The sequence below is a fragment of the Arachis ipaensis genome, chromosome B3 (assembly GCF_059453495.1).
Source record: "Arachis ipaensis isolate K30076 ecotype BB chromosome B3, ASM5945349v1, whole genome shotgun sequence".
In the NCBI taxonomy this organism is placed as follows: domain Eukaryota; kingdom Viridiplantae; phylum Streptophyta; class Magnoliopsida; order Fabales; family Fabaceae; genus Arachis; species Arachis ipaensis.
This window is the reverse complement of record NC_142438.1, coordinates 102,555,012-102,575,298: the sequence shown is the minus strand read 5'-3', so window position 1 is coordinate 102,575,298 and position 20,287 is coordinate 102,555,012. Positions and strand designations below refer to the sequence as shown.

Sequence of the window (20,287 nt, the reverse complement as noted above, 5' to 3'; positions counted from 1 at the left end):
AGTTCCAAAGAAGACAATTTTCATTGATGGTGTCTTTTGTTTGACAATCAACAATGCTCAAGGACAAACGTTAAAAATCGTGGGTTTATACTACCGATACCTGTTTTTACGTATGGACAGTTATATGTGGCACTTTTAAGAGTTAAGAGCAAGCAAGGGATAAAAAGTTTTAATTCAAAATCATGAAGGAGTCTCTGAGAATTGCACGATTAATGTTGTGTATAGAGAAATCTTTGATAAATTGAAATAATTAGATATTGGTTTAATCAATTGATATCTCTTTGTTGTTAATTATGTTTTTTTCATATTTTTTTTGGTAGTTGGATGAAAATTTTAATATAAATAATGTTTAAATTTTATATGATATATGATTAAAGATATAGTCTATGAATGTACAATGATCAATGTTGGAGATATAAACTAAAGTTTTGGTTATTTACAAAAAAAAATATGTACGCACATTTTTTTCATAGAAATTAAGACATTGATTTATTGTATACTATGCTTTTTTTTAATTAATCCAATTATTTTGTAAATTTCTTTGTTATGTACTTTTATTTAGTATGGGCGCAAGTCAGTCTCTTCAAGTGGAAGCAATCATAGGGGGTTCTAGTCCGAGGTAAGTCTTCCTCTATCATTGCCACCAATGAATTCATTATCATACTATAATAATAACTAATAGATCGTTGTATCGAGTAGTTGGATCATAGTCTCTTACCATAAAGATGGATGGTTTTACCGAGAAAAAAATGAGATGAATCTGGAAAAAGCCTTGACTTTAGGATTAGAGGGTGGGCAACTTCTTGGGTTGCGGACGGAGAAGAGCGGCCTACAGCAGGATCCGTCATCTTGACAGAAATTCCTTGAAAATTGAATTTGCTGCAGTTTGAGCGGAGAAGCCGTTTCCAGTCTAAAATCGTCAAAAAGCTTCTAGTCCCATTTCCTCCGGCACGAAAATTCGCATAAACGATAAAAAATATATGAGCTTTATTTAAAGTTTAATATGCCGAACAATAATTTTTTTATTAAATATACTTCAGATATAAATTAAAAAATAATATTTTCTATACATCGCGCCAATACATACACTTGTTCTATCTACAATACATTCTCTACATTTTTCAAAGGATCCCAACTCAATTTTTGCTTCATGTGATAGTAACTTGATATATAATTTAGGAATTACGATGCTTCCAGTAATAGTTAAACCTTTTTCTTTTATGTTTCACCATTTCATGCTTTATTCTTTGTTGTAGATGGATGATTATCTAGTTGATAACCCGTAGCTATTGCTAAGGCTTCATTGTACTTTTTTTTTTTTTTAATTTCCTGTGAGATTGCAAACTAAAGTTGAAATCTTGTCCAACTTCAAAAGTGATAGCATAATATCCTGGTTAATGAAACTATTGTTAACCCTTTTTCTGCTTGTCTTTCAATTCAAATGATATAAGCTCTTTTAGTCGCTATATATTAAGGGGAAAAAAATGAAAAGTAATATTACACAGATACAAAAACACTACTCTTAATCTTTATAGCCTGCCTATATTATAGGCCCTATATACACTACATAAACACGAGGATTAGAATAAGCATGGACTATTTATGGCGTAGAGGACATTGATGAAGTGTGATGAGACAAAGAAGAGAAAGAAGGGTTAACTCTAGATAATGCCCCCGGTGTGTTCCTGCACAAGGGGCAGGTTCCATTCATTCTGAGCCACTCGTCTATGCACTCAGCATGGAAATAATGGTTGCACTCAGGTATGGTCCTCAAAGTATCTTTAGGCTCATATTCACAGAGGCATATTGAGCAGGTATTATCAGTGGGCTTCAACAAGCGCCCGCTCTCACCGATAAGAGTCTTTGGGTACTTTTCAATTGTGGTCCTATCAAGGCCCATTGCAAGAGTAATAGGCTGTAGGGAAATTGTTGGGAACTCTCTGATGGGCTGTCGGCGATGAATATGAACCTTGACCTTACCGCAAATGAAGCATGAAAGCCCAATTAAACATAAGAGCCCGGGAACTCCCACTCCTAAGGTTAAGCCATATTTGGCACTGCTGCTAAGACCTGCACGCAATCATGAATATCCAACGCTGAAATTATTACCAAGAAAAGGATAATTAGTTAATTACCAAAAACAAAAGGCCATGAAACATTTTCTTGTCAAATAAAAATATATACCAAAAGAATCTGCTACATAAACAGGAAAAAGTAAAATCCTCACCCAAACTAGGACTTTCCTAAACATGTTCAAACTTTGAGAATTGGGATTCCATGTCCCACTTCTATGTTTCCTAGTAGTTTGTCTAATTGCGCAAAAATTAAAATCATGGTTCTATTATTGAATAACACCACACGAGTAGGAACCAAGTGTCCTAAAATTGACGTATTATTATAAATATTCTTCCTTCTTCTTTCTTTCTTTTATTTTTTAATCCTTTTACCACGTATCAGTCCTTTTGTTTTGGGGGGATAAAGATAAGAAATAGCATAAAGCAAGTTGGTGCAATTTTAAAGGGCTTATTAGGCACATGCCTTGGAAGTTTTAAAAATAATTTTTTTTTAGTTTTTGACTTATGAAAAGTAATAGTATTAATATTTGATATAACTTTTAAAATCAAATTACGATTTTTTAAGAAGTTATTTAGGAGTTTATACAGAAATTAAAAAAAAATAACTTCTCTCGTAATATTTCTATTTTTTATCATATTTCTATAAAATAAGTACTTTTAAAGCTAAAAACCCAAACACAAAATAACTTATTTATAAGCTACTTTTAGGGTTCGTTTGGGTGAGCTTCTAAGAAAAGATTTTTTTTGAGTTATCTTTTTTAAAAGATCTTATGAAAAAGTAAAAGTAATTTTATATTTGGGTATCTCATGTAAAAAGATCTTTTTATCTATTAATTATGTTTGGATATAACAATATAAAAGTACTTTTTTGTTTATTTATTACATGAAAAACATCTTTTTTTTTAAAGAAAAAAGATCTTTTAAAAAAAATGTAAATTACAGCTTCTCAAAAAAGATATTTTTTTTTTATTTTTTTAGTATTTTTACTTTTACTATTCGAAATTTGCCACACACTAAAAAATAAAAAAAAAATCTTTTTTCACTAAAAATAATATTCTTTTATCAAAATAATAACGTCCAAACAAACATTTAATATAATAATTTATTATTTAAGTTATTTTTTTAAAAAGAACTTAATTAAGGTCTTTCTCCAAAATGGGCCTTGGTCTTGGTGGCACCAATCTTTTCCCCTTTCCTTTAATCATGATCCTAGTCTTTTGTTAACAATTGGATGATCACTTATAAAAGTGCAAACCACTTGTGAAACTCCCCACCCGAAAAAACACTTCAATAATATTAATAATTAATAATAAAAATAATAAAACTGACATTGATGAATCATGATGCCGCACTTTTTGATGAAAGTATGAAACTGACATGTTTGAACGACATTTCATTTTTCTAATGACACGTTACTCAGAAAAGATGAACGCATTCATAATACATCTTTCTAGTATTCGTAATCGGTGGCAAGTTTCATATCCTTAAGGAGCACGGAATTAGACTATTTGAGTCCAAAGAGAGTTGCTACACAGTCTAATATTCAATTGCCAATTACGACCCGATACCTAAGTACCTAACCGCTATATGCAAAACATGTAGCACGAACCATAACTGGTTTTCATGATAATTCAACGTGTCCTGTTAATCTCAGATGAGTGAGAGATTCTAAGAGAATGAATCGATAAAGACAAGGCGAATTGCGTATAATCAAGAATAAAGATCGAAAAAGCAATTCAAGTGGGGGTGGAGGCATCCCCCAGCACAGAAATCAAATTAAGAATAACACAATTTTGCCCATATAAATAAACCTGATTTACTTTGATTTTTTCTAAAATGATAAAGACTTAATTGAATCAGTTTACCTTGGTTTTTGGTGGGAGTAGAAAAGCATCCAACTCGAGAAGTTTTATCGTTGACGAAGCCACAACGTTGGCCACTAACCGCACATTGGGAGCACCTAGGTTGGGTCCAAGCCAAGCCAATATCGTGGTTGAGATCAGGCCAGAATGGCCACTGAGGCATATCCACCATCGGAAGCGGCACAAGAGCCGTGGATATCACGTCACACGTTGATGACGTGTCAATAGGACGCAGCCCTAAGACTATGACCGAGTTTCCAGTGTTGTCACTGAGGCATGCGATTCTAGGTGACCCCGTGGATTTGGTCCAGTTTGAGGGGCAACTGAGGAAGGTCAGATTGAAATATTTGTAGCGTGCGATGTCGAGCGTGAATGGTGAATCCGAAAGGTCCCAGTTATTGTGCAAGAACCGTTTTGGGAGACAACCTTTGGGATCGTTGACTTGGATGGTTTGTTCCTCGTAATCGATGCTCTTGATTACCAAGTCCTCTGTTTTGGGGAGAGTGAGGATTGTTTGAGTGAGGTTGTTGCGCTTGCACGAGAGATGGAAACTGGGGTCAGGGTAATAGCTGCACTGAGGCTCTTGATTGGCTTCTTTCAACCCGAAAGGGAACTGAATATCTTCGATTTCGCCGCATGACTTCACATCGCAAACCTGTTTGCTTCTTGTGATTTGAAGATTATGGAATACAAAGGCAACCAGTAAACATAATTGGGCCACTAATACTGATGAAGCCATCAGCCAAGTGCAGAAGAAGCTGAGTTTAATAGTGATGAAAAATCAGGATGGGATGGGACGGGAAGGGTGATTGTTTGTTTGTTCCAATAATCTAATCTATGGGATAAGTTGAAGTCGAACGAACCCCTAAGTCAACCTTTTTAATTAAGTGTCAACAGTGGTCAGTCAACTGCGAGAATAAGCATCAGTCTAACGAATGCAAGGGACAAACAGAGGTGTTGACAAAATATCATATACTGCAAGGCTAAACCTAGTGCTACAGTCACTTTGACTTTAACGCTTCTCTGGCTCTTACATTTCCAATTCATCCCTAGCTTTAGCAAACCCCTGTCTTCTACCTTCTTTACCCACAACTAAACTCTCAGAGTTGTAGTTTGTTTTCAGTTAATAGACTGTCTTGGGAGATATCGCATGGAAAACCAAACAAAATAAATAGAAAGTTGGTCATAAAATTTACTACACACACATCTAACTAGTTTAGATAGGTTCTCTTCATACCCTGACTTAACACCATGGTCCAAGTCCAAGTAAGCTAAAAAGGTTCAATTTGAAGATTGGCCTTCACCACCCACCCGACCTGTTTTAAAGAGGTCGGGCTCGACATAGGCTCCTCACCAAAGAGGTCGTGCTCGAGGTGAGCTGGCAGGCAACACTTATTCAAATAAGTAATTGCCCCTAAAATCTCTCAACCTACTTCTAGAAGTCATATCTCAACAACACTAAGATAAAGGGGGCGGTTATCCACCTTCAGAAGTGGAACTACTCCAACGGTGGTTGTTGGATCACCACTATAAATACATTGACACTCCACATGTATCTCTAAGTTCCAATACTCTCTAAAACCTGCTAAACCCCTTGCTAACTTAGGCATCGGAGTGTCTTTGCAGGTACCACCTCCCATTCTCCAAAACACACAATTTGGACGGCGGCTCCCTAACGTGAGCAAGTCGGAGCCCACCTTCTTTTGACGTTTGGACCAATCCTTCAAGCCCAATCCACCTATCTTAGGTTACCTACGTAACATTGGCGCCGTTGCCGGGGACCTGGGAGATCAACCCATGATGGTGGACGATCTAAACGAAGACGGAAACACTGCGTCCGAATCTGAGCAAGAAAACCAAGACACTGGTAACAAAGCAGATTCTTTTGGCCCACCCTTTTCAAGGATGCAAAAGAACTGGTAAGGAGCTGCAATGAATGCCAAAGATCTGGAAACTTGCCCAAGAGAAATAAGATGCCACAGAATTTCATCTTGGAACTAGAACTGTTTGATGTGTGGGGAATTGATTTCATGGGACCATTCCCAACCTCATATGCAAACAATTACATCTTGGTAGCAGTAGATTACGTCTCCAAGTGGGTAGAGGCTATTGCAACCCCAACAAACGATAACAAGGTGGTCATGAACTTCCTCAGGAAGAATATCTTTAGCCAGTTTGGAGTCCCACGAGCACTCATCAGTGATGGAGGAAGCCATTTTTGTAACAAACCACTAGAAGCTCTTCTCCTATGATATGGGGTAAAACATAAGGTAGCCACTGATGACAAGTCATCCTAGCCTATTTTAGCTAGTCTTTTTCTTTAGTTTTCATTAGAATTATGCACTTTCTTGAGCTACAAGCAAGCTAATTGAGTAGATTTTCATGTTTCCCTTGATTGAACCAACCATATGTGAATTCATGCCATTTCATGAGGTTTTGTGCTATATTTGTTGCATATTATGAAAGAATGAATACCTCATGATTTTGAGCAAAGCTTTGATAAGTTTGGTTGATCAATGATAGGTGAAGAAAGCTTGGAGAAAGGTTGAAGCAAAGAGGAATGGCTACGAGTGAAGAGAGGACAATGGAATAAGTGAAATTGAACCGGGAGGCATGAAGTTAGCCCCAACGTTAGCCCCCTAACTTGGAGGCTAACGTTGGGCATGAAAATCACTCCCTGGGCTCCCCACGTTTGAGCCAACGTTAGCCCCCTAACTTGGAGGCTAACGTTGGCACATGACATTGCAAGGAAGTGGCCAACGTTAGCTCCAACGTTAGCCCCCTAACTTGGAGGCTAATGTTGGAACTTGAGAGTTTCTCCCCTGGGCACCAACGTTTGCGCCAACGTTAGCCCCCTAACTTGGAGGCTAACGTTGGCACTTAAATTACAAAGGGGGAAGGCCAACGTTTGCGCCAACGTTAGCCCCCTAACTTGGAGGCTAACGTTGGCACTTGAATTACAAAGGAGGAAGGCCAACGTTTGCGCCAACGTTAGCCCCCTAACTTGGAGGCTAACGTTGGCGCCACTAGCACTAAGCATTGCCAACGTTAGGGTCAAAGTTAGACCCCTAACGTTGGCACCAACGTCCAAACCAGAAGGATGTGGGTTGCTGCTATGAAAAGTTGGGGTCAAAGTTAGACCCCTAACTTTGGCCCTAACGTTGAAACCAACTTTGGCTAACTTCAAAACCGGTTCAATTGGTTCACTTCGGTTCTTCTTCAATCTTCAAGAGCAATCAACCAAGGCCTCTTTCAACCCAATTCCACCAAGAACAAAGGCCCAACTCAAGGCTTGAAGATCATTTTAGAAAGTGTATAAATAGGATAGAATTCAAGTTATTAAGGGAGCTTTCCTTTTAGAATTTTCAGAATAGTTTTCGGAGAGCTTTTGAACTTGAGTGAACTTTAATTTCTTGCTTTCATTGCTTTCAATTTCATTTTACATTTGTCTTGGATCTTGGATTGGAGAATTGAAGAAATTCTGTTTCAATCTCAATCTTGGATCTCTTTGTTTATTTACTGCTTAATTGAATTTCATTTCCGGTTCATTGTTCTTCATCTCTTTTCTTTGCAATTTACAATTTCCTTGCTATTGTTCTTGTTGGATCTAGGAAGGCATTGAGATCTAGACTTGGTTTTCTAGTCTCTAGGTCCTGAGATCTGAATTTCTCATTTCAATTCCCTGTTTATTGCTTTTTCTGTTCATTTACTTTACTACTTCAAGATCCGGTTCAATCCCAATTCCCTTTCCCTCTTCTGTCTGATGCAATTTAGTTTTTCCTTGTTTAATTTCTGCAAATCCACATCCCAATCCCCTTTACATTTCAAGCAATTTATATTCCTTGCACTTTAAGATCCCGCAATTTACATTTCTTGCACTTTAAGTTTCTGCCATTTAGTTTCTTGTTCTTTAAGTTTCAGCCATTTATTTCTTGTTCTCTTTACTTCAATGCAATTTACATTCTGCAAGTCACAAATCACTCAACCAACACTTGATTCGCTTGACTAAATCAACCACTAAACTAAAATTTCTCAATCCTTCAATCCCTGTGGGATCGACCTCACTCCCGTGAGTTTTTATTACTTGATATGACCCGGTACACTTGCCGGTTAGATTTGTGGTGTTTTGGAAGAGATTCGTTTCTCACCAAAATATCTCATCAAGTTTTTGGCGCCGTTGCCGGGGATTGATTAGATTGACAATGATTAAGTGAGGTGGTAATCTAGATCAAGCACTTTTTCTTTAATTTTGACTAACCCACTAACTGTTTGAAGTTTTGCCTGAGCTAATAGAAACCTCATTCTAGCAATAGAGTGAAATTTCCTTGGCTCATCCTGCTGAATATGATTTTCATAATTTGAAAAACAAACGAGAGGAGTGGTTTTCATTCATTTCTCTCTCAAGTTTGCCAACTGTTTGATACTTTGTGTCAGCTGATCCTTCAATCATATCCTGGCCTGAATATGCTCTATCTTCACTTGAATTGGTTGTGACTGTGCAGATCATGGAAGGGAACTCAACAAATTCGAGCAATCATGAGAATAATATCCCCACCATGGACGATAATGTAACCCATGGTTCGAAGCAACTATCCACAGCCATGAATGATGTTGCCCAATGGTTTGAAGCCTTTCCACAAGGAAGCATTATCGGATGGGAAGAACTGATGAATGGACTCCTAGTCAAATTTAACCCATCACAAAGAATTGTTAAGCAAGAGGCAGAAGTGCATCCATTAGAGAAAGAAATTGAAGGTGCTCGTGCAGTAATAAACCAAAACAAGCAGATGCATCAGCAGACTCTACAACAATTAGATATGATGGCTAAAAAAATCATTGAGTTGAGACATGCTGTAGTACATACATACAACCTGACTCAAAGCTCATATGGGTGTAATCAAGCTGAACAAAGCTTTGGGGCCATTAACCATGAGCAACAAAGCTATGAGCAACAGCAAGCTCCAAGCAATCACTCTAGCATGCTCCAGAACAGACCTCAGAATGATGTGTACAATCCACCTTGGAGGACTCATTCTAATGGGAGGGGGGTTGAGAACCAAAATCAAAGACCAAGGGACTTCAACTGCAATAACCCCAACTTCAAAAATCAACTTAAAACACACCCCCACAACAACAATCATACACACCTCCAATCCCGTCCTACCTCACCATTCGCTCAAAATGACATTCATCAACCACCACAACTGCCACAACCACTTCCAACCTTTCAAAGGATCTATATTCTAGAAATGCTGATGGAGAGGTCCATAAGAATTCAAGAAATGATGGCAATAGAGCGGGAAGAAATAAAGAAGTATCAAGAGATGATAAGCAAGAACCAGGAGGCTTCACTCAGAAGACTTGAAAGGCAGGTGGAACAATTAGTGCAAAACCTTGCTGAATTGGGTGAAAAAAAGGGGACTCTGAACCCAAAGAGCCATGAAAAGGATGCTGTGTTAAAAGAGAAGGGAGTCATGGAGGAAAATAAGAAGGCTATGGAAAGAGAAACAGAGGGAAGGAAGCCCATAGCAAGAGGAGGAAACCTGAGGCAACAGAAGCCTCAACTTCCATAAGCACAGAGTGAAGGATGTCAAGCTAGTGACAATAAAAGAGCGCTTGTTGGGAGGCAACCCAACCGGAGGTAACTATCTTTTCATATCCATTTCAATAAAAGGGTTAATTAGTTTTATCTATATTGCAAGAAGCTAAGTTTGGTGTACACACCAAAACAATATAAAGGAGAATGAAGGATTCTAAGTTTGGTGTTTCACCAAAATCCCATTATAAAACACATTCTCACTCTCTGCATAATGATGGCTTCAAGCATGATGGATGAACTAGTTAACTATTCTGCTGTTTCCTAGTTTTCAGTTTTGTCATTTTTGAAAAAGAAAAAGAGTTTTACACATGGTTAATCTGATGCACAAGAACCATTGGCAAGGTACTAAGTTTGGTGTTCTCACACCAAAGTAAGTACAAAGGCCCACAAATAAATCCTGCATGCTAACCATTGTTTCTAAGTGCTTGGGGAACAAGCAACTTTCAATATCATTGCAGAATATCATACAAGCCTTTGGAGAGATTGAGCATCATCAACCAAAGAAGCAAAAGATGAACATAAAGGGCAGCAATTATGATGATGAGAAGGAGGAAAGCAAGTGAACTCCAACAGGTTGTATTGTCAAGTGATTGTTTTACATCAAATATTGCTGTGATTGAAAGTTGGATTGTATCCTGATCTACCCTGCATGTATGCATAGCATAGTTTTTTTTAATTACCCCTGCTTGCCTGCATAGCATAGTCTTTCTTTATAATTCAATAAGCAAGGTGTCTGATCATTCACAACATTCTTATCTTCAAAACTTGTTTGCACTCAATTTTCAAGAAATGCATCACATGAAAGTTCTTTGAAAAGAAGGATTGAGGAATCAATCAGTTTTGAGGCAAGCAAAAGATTGGGAGAAGTGGTGGTTCTGGTTGTGTGATAATGTATTGAGGTTGCATGCTTGTGAAAACTTGCATGGGAGCTCATAGGCGGGACAAGAAGTTCAAAAAGGTTTTGTGGAGATTCTCAAAAATCTATTGATCCAAGAAGCAGCAAACAAAACAAAAGAAAGAAAAGAAAGTACAAAAACAAAAAGAACATGGTCCAAGGCTCTGAGCATCAATTACTAGGCAGAAAAGAAAGAAGAAACAATTACTCAAAGAGTTGTTAGCCTAGTAAAATGCTTGTGGTTGAAGTGTGTCAAGGAAAGAGGCTTGAGCAAGTAAATCCTCAGGGGTGCTTCAACACCTAATACCTTAAAACCAACTGGTTTAGGAGTATTGATTGAAAGCTTATCTAAAGAGCCGCCTTAAGACATGATACTTAGAGTCGAGGCCAAAGCACAGAAACTATAAGCTGCTTCAAGGTGATTACATATAAAGAGATCTCCATGGTACCATTTGGATGAAAATCCTAAGACCTACGACTCCCAATATGTAAGGACTAGTGAGCACTGAAGCCCTTGCATGAGCATATGATTTAGAGTTCACCCCACTGATACTTGATCACTTCACTCACTGCACTTTACAAGTGTTCCTCAATCCATCTTAATTGAAAGAACCTTGGAGCATAAATCTATTTCTTGCTCGGGGACAAGCAAGCTTTAAGTTTGGTGTTGTGATGACAAGTCATCCTAGCCTATTTTAGCTAGTCTTTTTCTTTAGTTTTCATTAGAATTATGCACTTTCTTGAGCTACAAGCAAGCTAATTGAGTAGATTTTCATGTTTCCCTTGATTGAACCAACCATATGTGAATTCATGCCATTTCATGAGGTTTTGTGCTATATTTGTTGCATATTATGAAAGAATGAATACCTCATGATTTTGAGCAAAGCTTTGATAAGTTTGGTTGATCAATGATAGGTGAAGAAAGCTTGGAGAAAGGTTGAAGCAAAGAGGAATGGCTACGAGTGAAGAGAGGACAATGGAATAAGTGAAATTGAACCGGGAGGCATGAAGTTAGCCCCAACGTTAGCCCCCTAACTTGGAGGCTAACGTTGGGCATGAAAATCACTCCCTGGGCTCCCCACGTTTGAGCCAACGTTAGCCCCCTAACTTGGAGGCTAACGTTGGCACATGACATTGCAAGGAAGTGGCCAACGTTAGCTCCAACGTTAGCCCCCTAACTTGGAGGCTAATGTTGGAACTTGAGAGTTTCTCCCCTGGGCACCAACGTTTGCGCCAACGTTAGCCCCCTAACTTGGAGGCTAACGTTGGCACTTAAATTACAAAGGGGGAAGGCCAACGTTTGCGCCAACGTTAGCCCCCTAACTTGGAGGCTAACGTTGGCACTTGAATTACAAAGGAGGAAGGCCAACGTTTGCGCCAACGTTAGCCCCCTAACTTGGAGGCTAACGTTGGCGCCACTAGCACTAAGCATTGCCAACGTTAGGGTCAAAGTTAGACCCCTAACGTTGGCACCAACGTCCAAACCAGAAGGATGTGGGTTGCTGCTATGAAAAGTTGGGGTCAAAGTTAGACCCCTAACTTTGGCCCTAACGTTGAAACCAACTTTGGCTAACTTCAAAACCGGTTCAATTGGTTCACTTCGGTTCTTCTTCAATCTTCAAGAGCAATCAACCAAGGCCTCTTTCAACCCAATTCCACCAAGAACAAAGGCCCAACTCAAGGCTTGAAGATCATTTTGGAAAGTGTATAAATAGGATAGAATTCAAGTTATTAAGGGAGCTTTCCTTTTAGAATTTTCAGAATAGTTTTCGGAGAGCTTTTGAACTTGAGTGAACTTTAATTTCTTGCTTTCATTGCTTTCAATTTCATTTTACATTTGTCTTGGATCTTGGATTGGAGAATTGAAGAAATTCTGTTTCAATCTCAATCTTGGATCTCTCTGTTTATTTACTGCTTAATTGAATTTCATTTCCGGTTCATTGTTCTTCATCTCTTTTCTTTGCAATTTACAATTTCCTTGCTATTGTTCTTGTTGGATCTAGGAAGGCATTGAGATCTAGACTTGGTTTTCTAGTCTCTAGGTCCTGAGATCTGAATTTCTCATTTCAATTCCCTGTTTATTGCTTTTTCTGTTCATTTACTTTACTACTTCAAGATCCGGTTCAATCCCAATTCCCTTTCCCTCTTCTGTTTGATGCAATTTAGTTTTTCCTTGTTTAATTTCTGCAAATCCACATCCCAATCCCCTTTACATTTCAAGCAATTTATATTCCTTGCACTTTAAGATCCCGCAATTTACATTTCTTGCACTTTAAGTTTCTGCCATTTAGTTTCTTGTTCTTTAAGTTTCAGCCATTTATTTCTTGTTCTCTTTACTTCAATGCAATTTACATTCTGCAAGTCACAAATCACTCAACCAACACTTGATTCGCTTGACTAAATCAACCACTAAACTAAAATTGCTCAATCCTTCAATCCCTGTGGGATCGACCTCACTCCCGTGAGTTTTTATTACTTGATACGACCCGGTACACTTGCCGGTTAGATTTGTGGTGTTTTGGAAGAGATTCGTTTCTCACCAAAATATCTCATCAGCCACACCATACCATCCCCAAACAAGTGGACAAACTGAGATATCCAACAGAGAGCTAAAAAGGATTCTGGAAAAGACTGTGGGTGCATCAAGAAAGGATTGGTCGAAGAAGCTAGATGATGCTCTTTGGGCATACAGAATAGCATTCAAAACACCACTTGGAATGTCCCCATATCAACTGGTGTATGGTAAGGCTTGTCATTTACCACAAGAGCTGGAACACAAAGCTCTCTGGGCTATCAAGATACTAAACTTCGACAGCATTGCCGCTGGTGTAAAGAGGATCTTACAACTGCAAGAGATGGAGGAATTCAGGTCACAAGCCTATGAAAATACCAGGATGTACAAAGAGAAGGCAAAGAGAAGACATGACCTGCTTCTTGCACCCAGAAGTTTCGAAAAGGGGCAGCGAGTACTTCTCTACAATTCCAAATTGAGACTGTTCCCAGGAAAACTCAAATCAAGGTGGTCCGGACCTTTTCTTGTCACAAAAGTATCGCCATATGGACACATCGAAGTCATGGATGAAGGTTCAGAGAGGACTTTTACAGTTAATGGATAAAGACTCAAGCATTACCTGGGCAACATGGGAGAAAACCCCAGAGTAAACTATCATCTCAAGTGAAGGAGGAGTCGTCAAGCTAGTGACGATAAAGAAGCGCTTTGTTGGGAGGCAACCCAACCTCAGGTATTTTCCTTTTCACCTTTATTTCAATAAAGATCACAAGTTATTTCCTCTGTATTGTAAGGAGCTAAGTTTGGTGTTCCACACCAGAACAATCCAAGAGTGATAGTGTAATTCTAAGTTTGGTGTTCCACCAAAGGACAGTAGTTAGAATTACACTCCACTCCCAAAACACATTGCTAGCTCCAACCAATCAAGGGAAACCACTTAGATGTAGTTAGACTTCAGTTAATAAGTGTTTTGTTAACAATAAGATATGAGGTTCTCAGCATATATGCAAGGTTTGGTACTAGGCACGGAACTAAGTTTGGTGTTCACACACCAAATTAAGTTCGGAAATCACAAGCATACATGCAAGCTAACTATTTCTCAAGTGCTTTGGGAACAAGCAACTTCAAATAACTTTGCAGGAATCTTATGAGGAAATGGTGCACTTTCACCCAAGGAAGTGAGGTAGCAAGGATTAGGATGGTGACAAAGAAAGAAGGCAACTAGAAATCGTCACCAGAAGGTTGTATTGTTACTTAATACCATTGTACCCAGAATTGTTGAAAATTGGAATTCCGGATGCACTTTTGATTAATAGTTGCTCGTAGTTTGAACTTTATTTTAATTCTGTCTTTTAAAGTTTTGATGCATAGGTCTTTTGTCGTTGGTCTTTATGCTACTGCATCATTTCTTTACTTACTTGTATGCTTGTCCCTTTTGAATCAAATGAAAAGAGAATGATTGTTTTCAAAAGACCAGAGTGGAGTTCATACTAGGGAGTAAGTCCATGAGTTTGTGGTTTGGTCATAAGTTAGCTAAGTTGGTTCAACCATAAGGTGGGAAGACAACTATCTGTCATGAATACTATGCTTGAGACACACCCCATGAGACTAGATAAATAAGAAGATCCTAATAAGAAAAAGGGAAAGAACAATCAAAGTTGAGGAATAAAAGAAAAATAGTAAGCAATAAGGCTAGGCACTAATGGTTTTAATCTTGAAGCATGTGTCTGTGGTGCTCCTGTGTGAGGGATCTACTTGGATGAATAAGCTCTTAGGGGTGCCTTATCACTTGGTAACTTGGGTTAACTAACCCGGGATTATCAGCTGAAAGTCCACTATCAAGAGTAACCCTCACCACAGAGCATTTAGTAACCCAAAGAGGTGCTGGACACCAAGGTCTCAAGAAAAGAAAATAAATAAACTATGTGCCTGTGGTGTGTATGTATGGGGGAGAGACTTGAGCAAGTAAGTCCTTAGGGGTGCTTCAACACCTAGCACCTTGAACCAACTGGTTTGGGAGTGTTGGCTGAAAGCTTATTTTAAAGAGTTGCCCCCTTACAGAGCACTTAGCTTAAGAACAAAAATAAGCCCTCAAATAACAATAAAAGGATCAATGAATAAAAGTCTCATGGGATGCAATAACAGGTGAGTATTCTAGGACATGATAAAGGTCTAAAAGCCAGGAATGAGCCTAAGTTGCTATGCATGAAACCACCATAAAACCAGGACATGACTTCCACAAGAATGACTCATGTCTCTTGGCATTTCTTTCATCATTCTCTTGTTCCAGTACTTGCTTGGGACAAGCAAGCTTTAAGTTTGGTGTTGTGATGCCAGGGCATTTTAGCCAGTTTCACTGACCTTTTCTTTACTGTTTTTAGGGTAGTTTCATGCATTTCCTTAGGAAATAAGCTAGTTTTGGGTAGATATTCACTTGCATCTTGATTCAAGCATACATTGTGCATTTTACATGATTTCATGAGGATTTTGCATGAATTTAAGGACAAATTGGATGTTGCATTTCCCATGACTTGGACTAGAACTTTGATGCACTTTATTGCTTAATTTCAGGACAAAGGAAGCAAAGAAGAACCACATTAGTGGCTACGTTAGTTGCACTAACGTTAACACTAACGTGGAATGGGAGTAACTTGCAAAGTTAATGAGAAAAGTGATTGCCAATAACGCTCTCGAAGCCATCATTGCCCACATTAAGAAATAGAGCCAACGTTAGTGACACTTAACATTATCACTAACGTTGAGCCAAGATCATGAGTGGCCACGTTAGAGTCCACGTTAACCTAGTTAACGTGGCCTCTAACGTCAAGAAGGAAGGGGGGGAGCCAACGTTAGTGACACTCAACATTGTCACTAACGTTGGCCAAAGCACATTAAGCCACGTTAACTCCCACGTTAACCTAGTTAACGTGGAAGCTAACGTGAAGGAACAAAGTGGTCGACAACGTTAGTGACACCCAACATTATCACTAACGTTGGAAGAACACAAGCCCCCAATGAACCACGTTGACTCCCACGTTAACCTAGTTAACGTGGAAGCTAACGTGAAGAAAGAAGGTGATCGCCAACGTTAGTGACACCCAACATTGTCACTAACGTTGGAAGGAGCCACACATGCCACCATGAGCCACGTTAACTCCCACGTTAACTTAGTTAACGTGGAAGCTAACGTGGATAAGGGAAGGATGAGCTAACGTTAGTGACACTCAACTTTGTCACTAACGTTGGAGATGGCTAGCAATGCCACGTTAGAAGCCACGTTAACCTAGTTAACGTGGACTCTAACGTGGAAAATAGGGGCAATTTGGAACGTTAGTGACAATGGTAAGTGTCACTAACGTTCTCGAAGGATGGCAAGCCTACGTTAAAAGAGCCACGTTAACTAAGTTAACGTGGGCTCTTAACGTAGGGAAGGGGGAGGCTTCTCAACGTTATTGGGAAAGTTGAGTCCCAATAACGTGTGCGAAGGACATAGTGGAAACGTTAGTGGCAACGTTTGTGCCACTAACGTTGAGGTTAACGTGGCCTTTAACTTTGGTGAGGAATGTTAGTAAAAAAGGTGATTGTCACTAACGTTCTCGAACCCATATTTTCACTGAACGTTAACACCACTAACTTCCTGAGCCAAAGCCCCTGCCCACTTCATACTTTCTCTCTGCAAGTAAAAGCTAAGCCCAATGAAGAAGAGAACTGCTTCCAACTCAAGATCCAAAGGCCCAAGACTTGAAGAATCAACTAGAAGAACAGAAGAGTAGTATATATAGGAGTATCTTTGAAATATTTTGGAGAGTTGGAAATTATAGGGAGACTCTTAGCATAGAACTACTCTCTGTATTTACTTTCTCTACACTTCTAAGTTTTCATCATGTATTCTCCATCTTTGTTTTCATTTTCCAGAGCTATGAACAACTAAACCCCTGTCATTGGGTTAGGGAGCTCTGTTGTAATTTGATGGATCAATACTAGTTTTCATTATTCTTCTTCTATCTTTTCTCTTGATTTTACTTGAAAGCTTTCGATCTTCATCCAATTGAGTAGTTATCTTGAAAAAGAAGCTATTCATACTTGGATCTCTTCTGAACCTTGAAAGAGGAATGAAAAGGTCAAGCTAGAAATGCTTTCTCATGTTGGACCAAATTGGGTTTGGATGGATATGTGACTATAATCCTCTCAACACTTGGTTTGGGAAATGCATGTGGTATAATCAGTGACCATACTTCATCTCTTCTCATGAGCAATTGACCAAGGAATTGGCTATTGATCAAGATTTGAGAGATTGAATTACAAGAAATTGTAATTCAATCACTTAAGATTGCCAAGGAGATCAATGAGTGCATTGATTGAGGAAGAGATGAAAATGAAATTGATCTGGAGAATGCAACATCTCCTAAGCCCAATGAACTCCCCATTTCTGATTTTACCCATTCTCTTTAATTTCTGTTATTTACTTTAATGAGCAATTCCCCCATTCCCATTTACAATTTTGCAATTTACCTTCCATCATTTACTTTCAGATCTATAATTCTAGCATTTACTTTCCTGTCAATTACCTTCCCGCCATTTTATTTTCTGGAATTCTCAACTCAAATTCTGGATTCGCTCAACTAGAACAGTCCTCTAATTAAAGTTGCTTGATCAATCAATCCTTATGGGATTCGACCTCACTCTATTGTGAGTTTTTACTTGACGACATATTCGGTACACTTGCCGAAGGGAATTTGTTGTGAGACAAGTTTTCCGTGCATCAGAGACACCTGAAGGAAGTCTACCAGGTCAGAGGAGAGTTACCCGACCTTCCAACAATCTATTTCACCAAAGAAGATGGACAAGGCATTGCTCCTGGGCATGACGATCCGGTGGTAATTACCATGATTCTCGCCAATGCCCATCTACACAGAACCCTGGTCGATCAGGGGAGCTCGGCTGACATCTTGTTCAAACCAGCATTTGACAAGCTGGGATTGGATGAAAAGGAGTTAAGAGCATACCCTGATATATATGGGCTGGGGGATACACCCATAAAACCATTGGGATTCATACCCCTACATACAACTTGTGAAAAGGGGATAAAATCCAAGACTCTAAGCATCGACTTCATAGTCGTTGATGTGGGCTCAGCCTATATTGCTTTAATAGGCAGAACAACCCTAAATCGGCTTGGAGAAGTGGTATCTACCCCCCATATTTGCATGAAGTTTCCAACACCAGAGGGAATTGCAACCATCAGGGGAGATAAAAAGCTGGCGAGAAAGTGCTACAATGAAAGCGTAAACCTGAAAGGAAAAAGCAAGGAGTTTCACACTATTGAGCTCGGAGGAATTCGAGCTAAAGAAGAGTTACGACCACAACCCGGAAGAAAGACTGAAGACGTACAGGTCGGGAAGGAGGAAGGAAAGAATACCAACAGGAGCCAACTTGAAAGAAGACTTGAAGCAGAAGCTTATAAGGCTCCTACAAGAGAATTCCGACCTTTTCGCTTGGAAAGCCTCCGACATGCCCGGGATAGATCCCGAGCTCATGTCACACAAACTGTCGGTATACCCTGGATCATGACTTGTTCAGCAGAGAAGACGGAAGCTCGGACCTGAACGGGCTCAAGTAGTGGAAGAGCAAATACAAGCCCTCCTAGAAGTCGACTTCATCAGAGAGGTCAAATATCTGGCTTGGCTAGCAAATGTGGTGCTAGTCAAGAATCAAACGGAATGTGAAGGATGTGCATCGACTACACCAACCTGAACAAGGCATGTCCAAAAGACCCATATCCACTCCCAAATATTGATACCCTAGTTGATTCCAGCTCGGGATATATCAATACTTGTCGTTCATGGATGCATACTCGGGATATAACCAAATCCTGATGTACAAGCCGGGTTAAGAAAAAACATCTTTCATCACGCTTAGAACGAATTATTGCTATGTGGTTATGCCTTTTGGGTTAAAAAATGCAGGCGCCACATACCAAAGGCTGATGAATAAAGTGTTTACACCTCACCTTGGAAATTTAATGAAAGTATATGTAGACGACATGTTAGTAAAAACCAAGGATGAGGTCGACCTCTTGACCAAGCTCTCGCAAGTCTCCAAGACATATTTTGAGCAATGAAGACGGATTGGAAGAAGTTATTGAACAAAAATTGGAAATTGAAGAAGATTGTCAAAAGGTGGAGGTTATCCAAGAGGAGCAAAAGGGAGTGGATATCACATCGCTAAAGCATTGGAAGCCTCTCTTCCTAAGTCACCACCATCCATCACATCATTTGCGTGGGTAAAACTCTTGTCCTTTAGCTTTATTGGCCTACTTGAATACGGGTTTCTAGAAACGAATGGTCAACTTAGAGCTCTTTGTGGATTGAAGAGCAAGAAAGAGATGGTTAGTGGTTGGCAACATAAATCAAGGCTCATTAGGGTTGAAATCTCAAGGTTTGGATTTCGAAGATGCTGCAATGCTCAATTCAATGGATCTAGGAGGAAGCTTTGGCATTCAAGTGAGAATTTGGAAGTCTTATTGTAATACCCTCACTATCAGAATGTCCCACTTCCGACTGTGCCACTCTGATAGTGAGAATTACGATGACTCACATATATTTAATAATAATATATGAGCCTTTAACTCAAAACAGTATCGTTGTTTTCTTTGAAAATCGAAAATACTTTTTATTTCAGTCAAACATGCATATATAATCCATTTCAGATGACAATTTCATAAGATATATACATATACATACAAAACTTCTTATACAAGAAAGTTACAAATATATATCATTACAACTCTTATCCCTCTTACAAATATAATAAACAAAGGCGAGGGAAAGCTATAACAGTACATACAAAAACATAGAATACAATCAGATGCTCGAAAGAAACTCCTTAAACTCTCCATCCGTCCTGAAAAGGAAAATCTATAGGGGGTGAGAATATCATCCTCGTTGGTTCTCAGTAGAGGGTTTTTAAGAATTGTCATAAGATGATATTTAAAAAAAAAAAAAAACTGTTTTTCGATTGCAGTAATCATCGCTCGTCGTATGAGTCTTTTTGAAAACGAACTATTAATCATCCAAAAACTAAACCTTTTCGAAAAACCATAAGTTAATTACCCTAAAATCCAGATTCATATTTTGAACTTTTAAAAACTCCAATTAATCACAATATCACTTGACGGCCTGATGAATCCACATTTTATGGTGTTTATTTGCTCTATTTGGGTGGATTTCATCAACTTTTCTTGCATTTATCCATTGAAATAGCATAGTTTCATGATGTCTTCCTAATTTGTGCTTGAAAGTGAAAACATGCTCTTTAGGCTTTTTTATTGCTAAATTTTATTCACTT

The 20,287-nt window shown here is 38.8% G+C and overlaps 1 protein-coding gene across 1 annotated transcript; it reads right to left on the bottom strand.

Annotated features, from left to right (window-relative positions):
- Positions 1 to 1,425: 1,425 nt before the first annotated feature.
- LOC107630699 (RING-H2 finger protein ATL22-like) lies at positions 1,426 to 4,878 on the bottom strand. The gene is made up of 2 exons (XM_021119064.2): positions 3,941 to 4,878; positions 1,426 to 2,070 (listed from the first exon to the last, which is right to left on the bottom strand). Exons 1-2 carry the CDS (start codon positions 4,674 to 4,676, stop codon positions 1,601 to 1,603), a joined length of 1,206 nt encoding a protein of 401 aa, XP_020974723.2. The 5' UTR covers positions 4,677 to 4,878; the 3' UTR covers positions 1,426 to 1,600.
- Between the last annotated feature and the right edge of the window lie 15,409 nt (positions 4,879 to 20,287).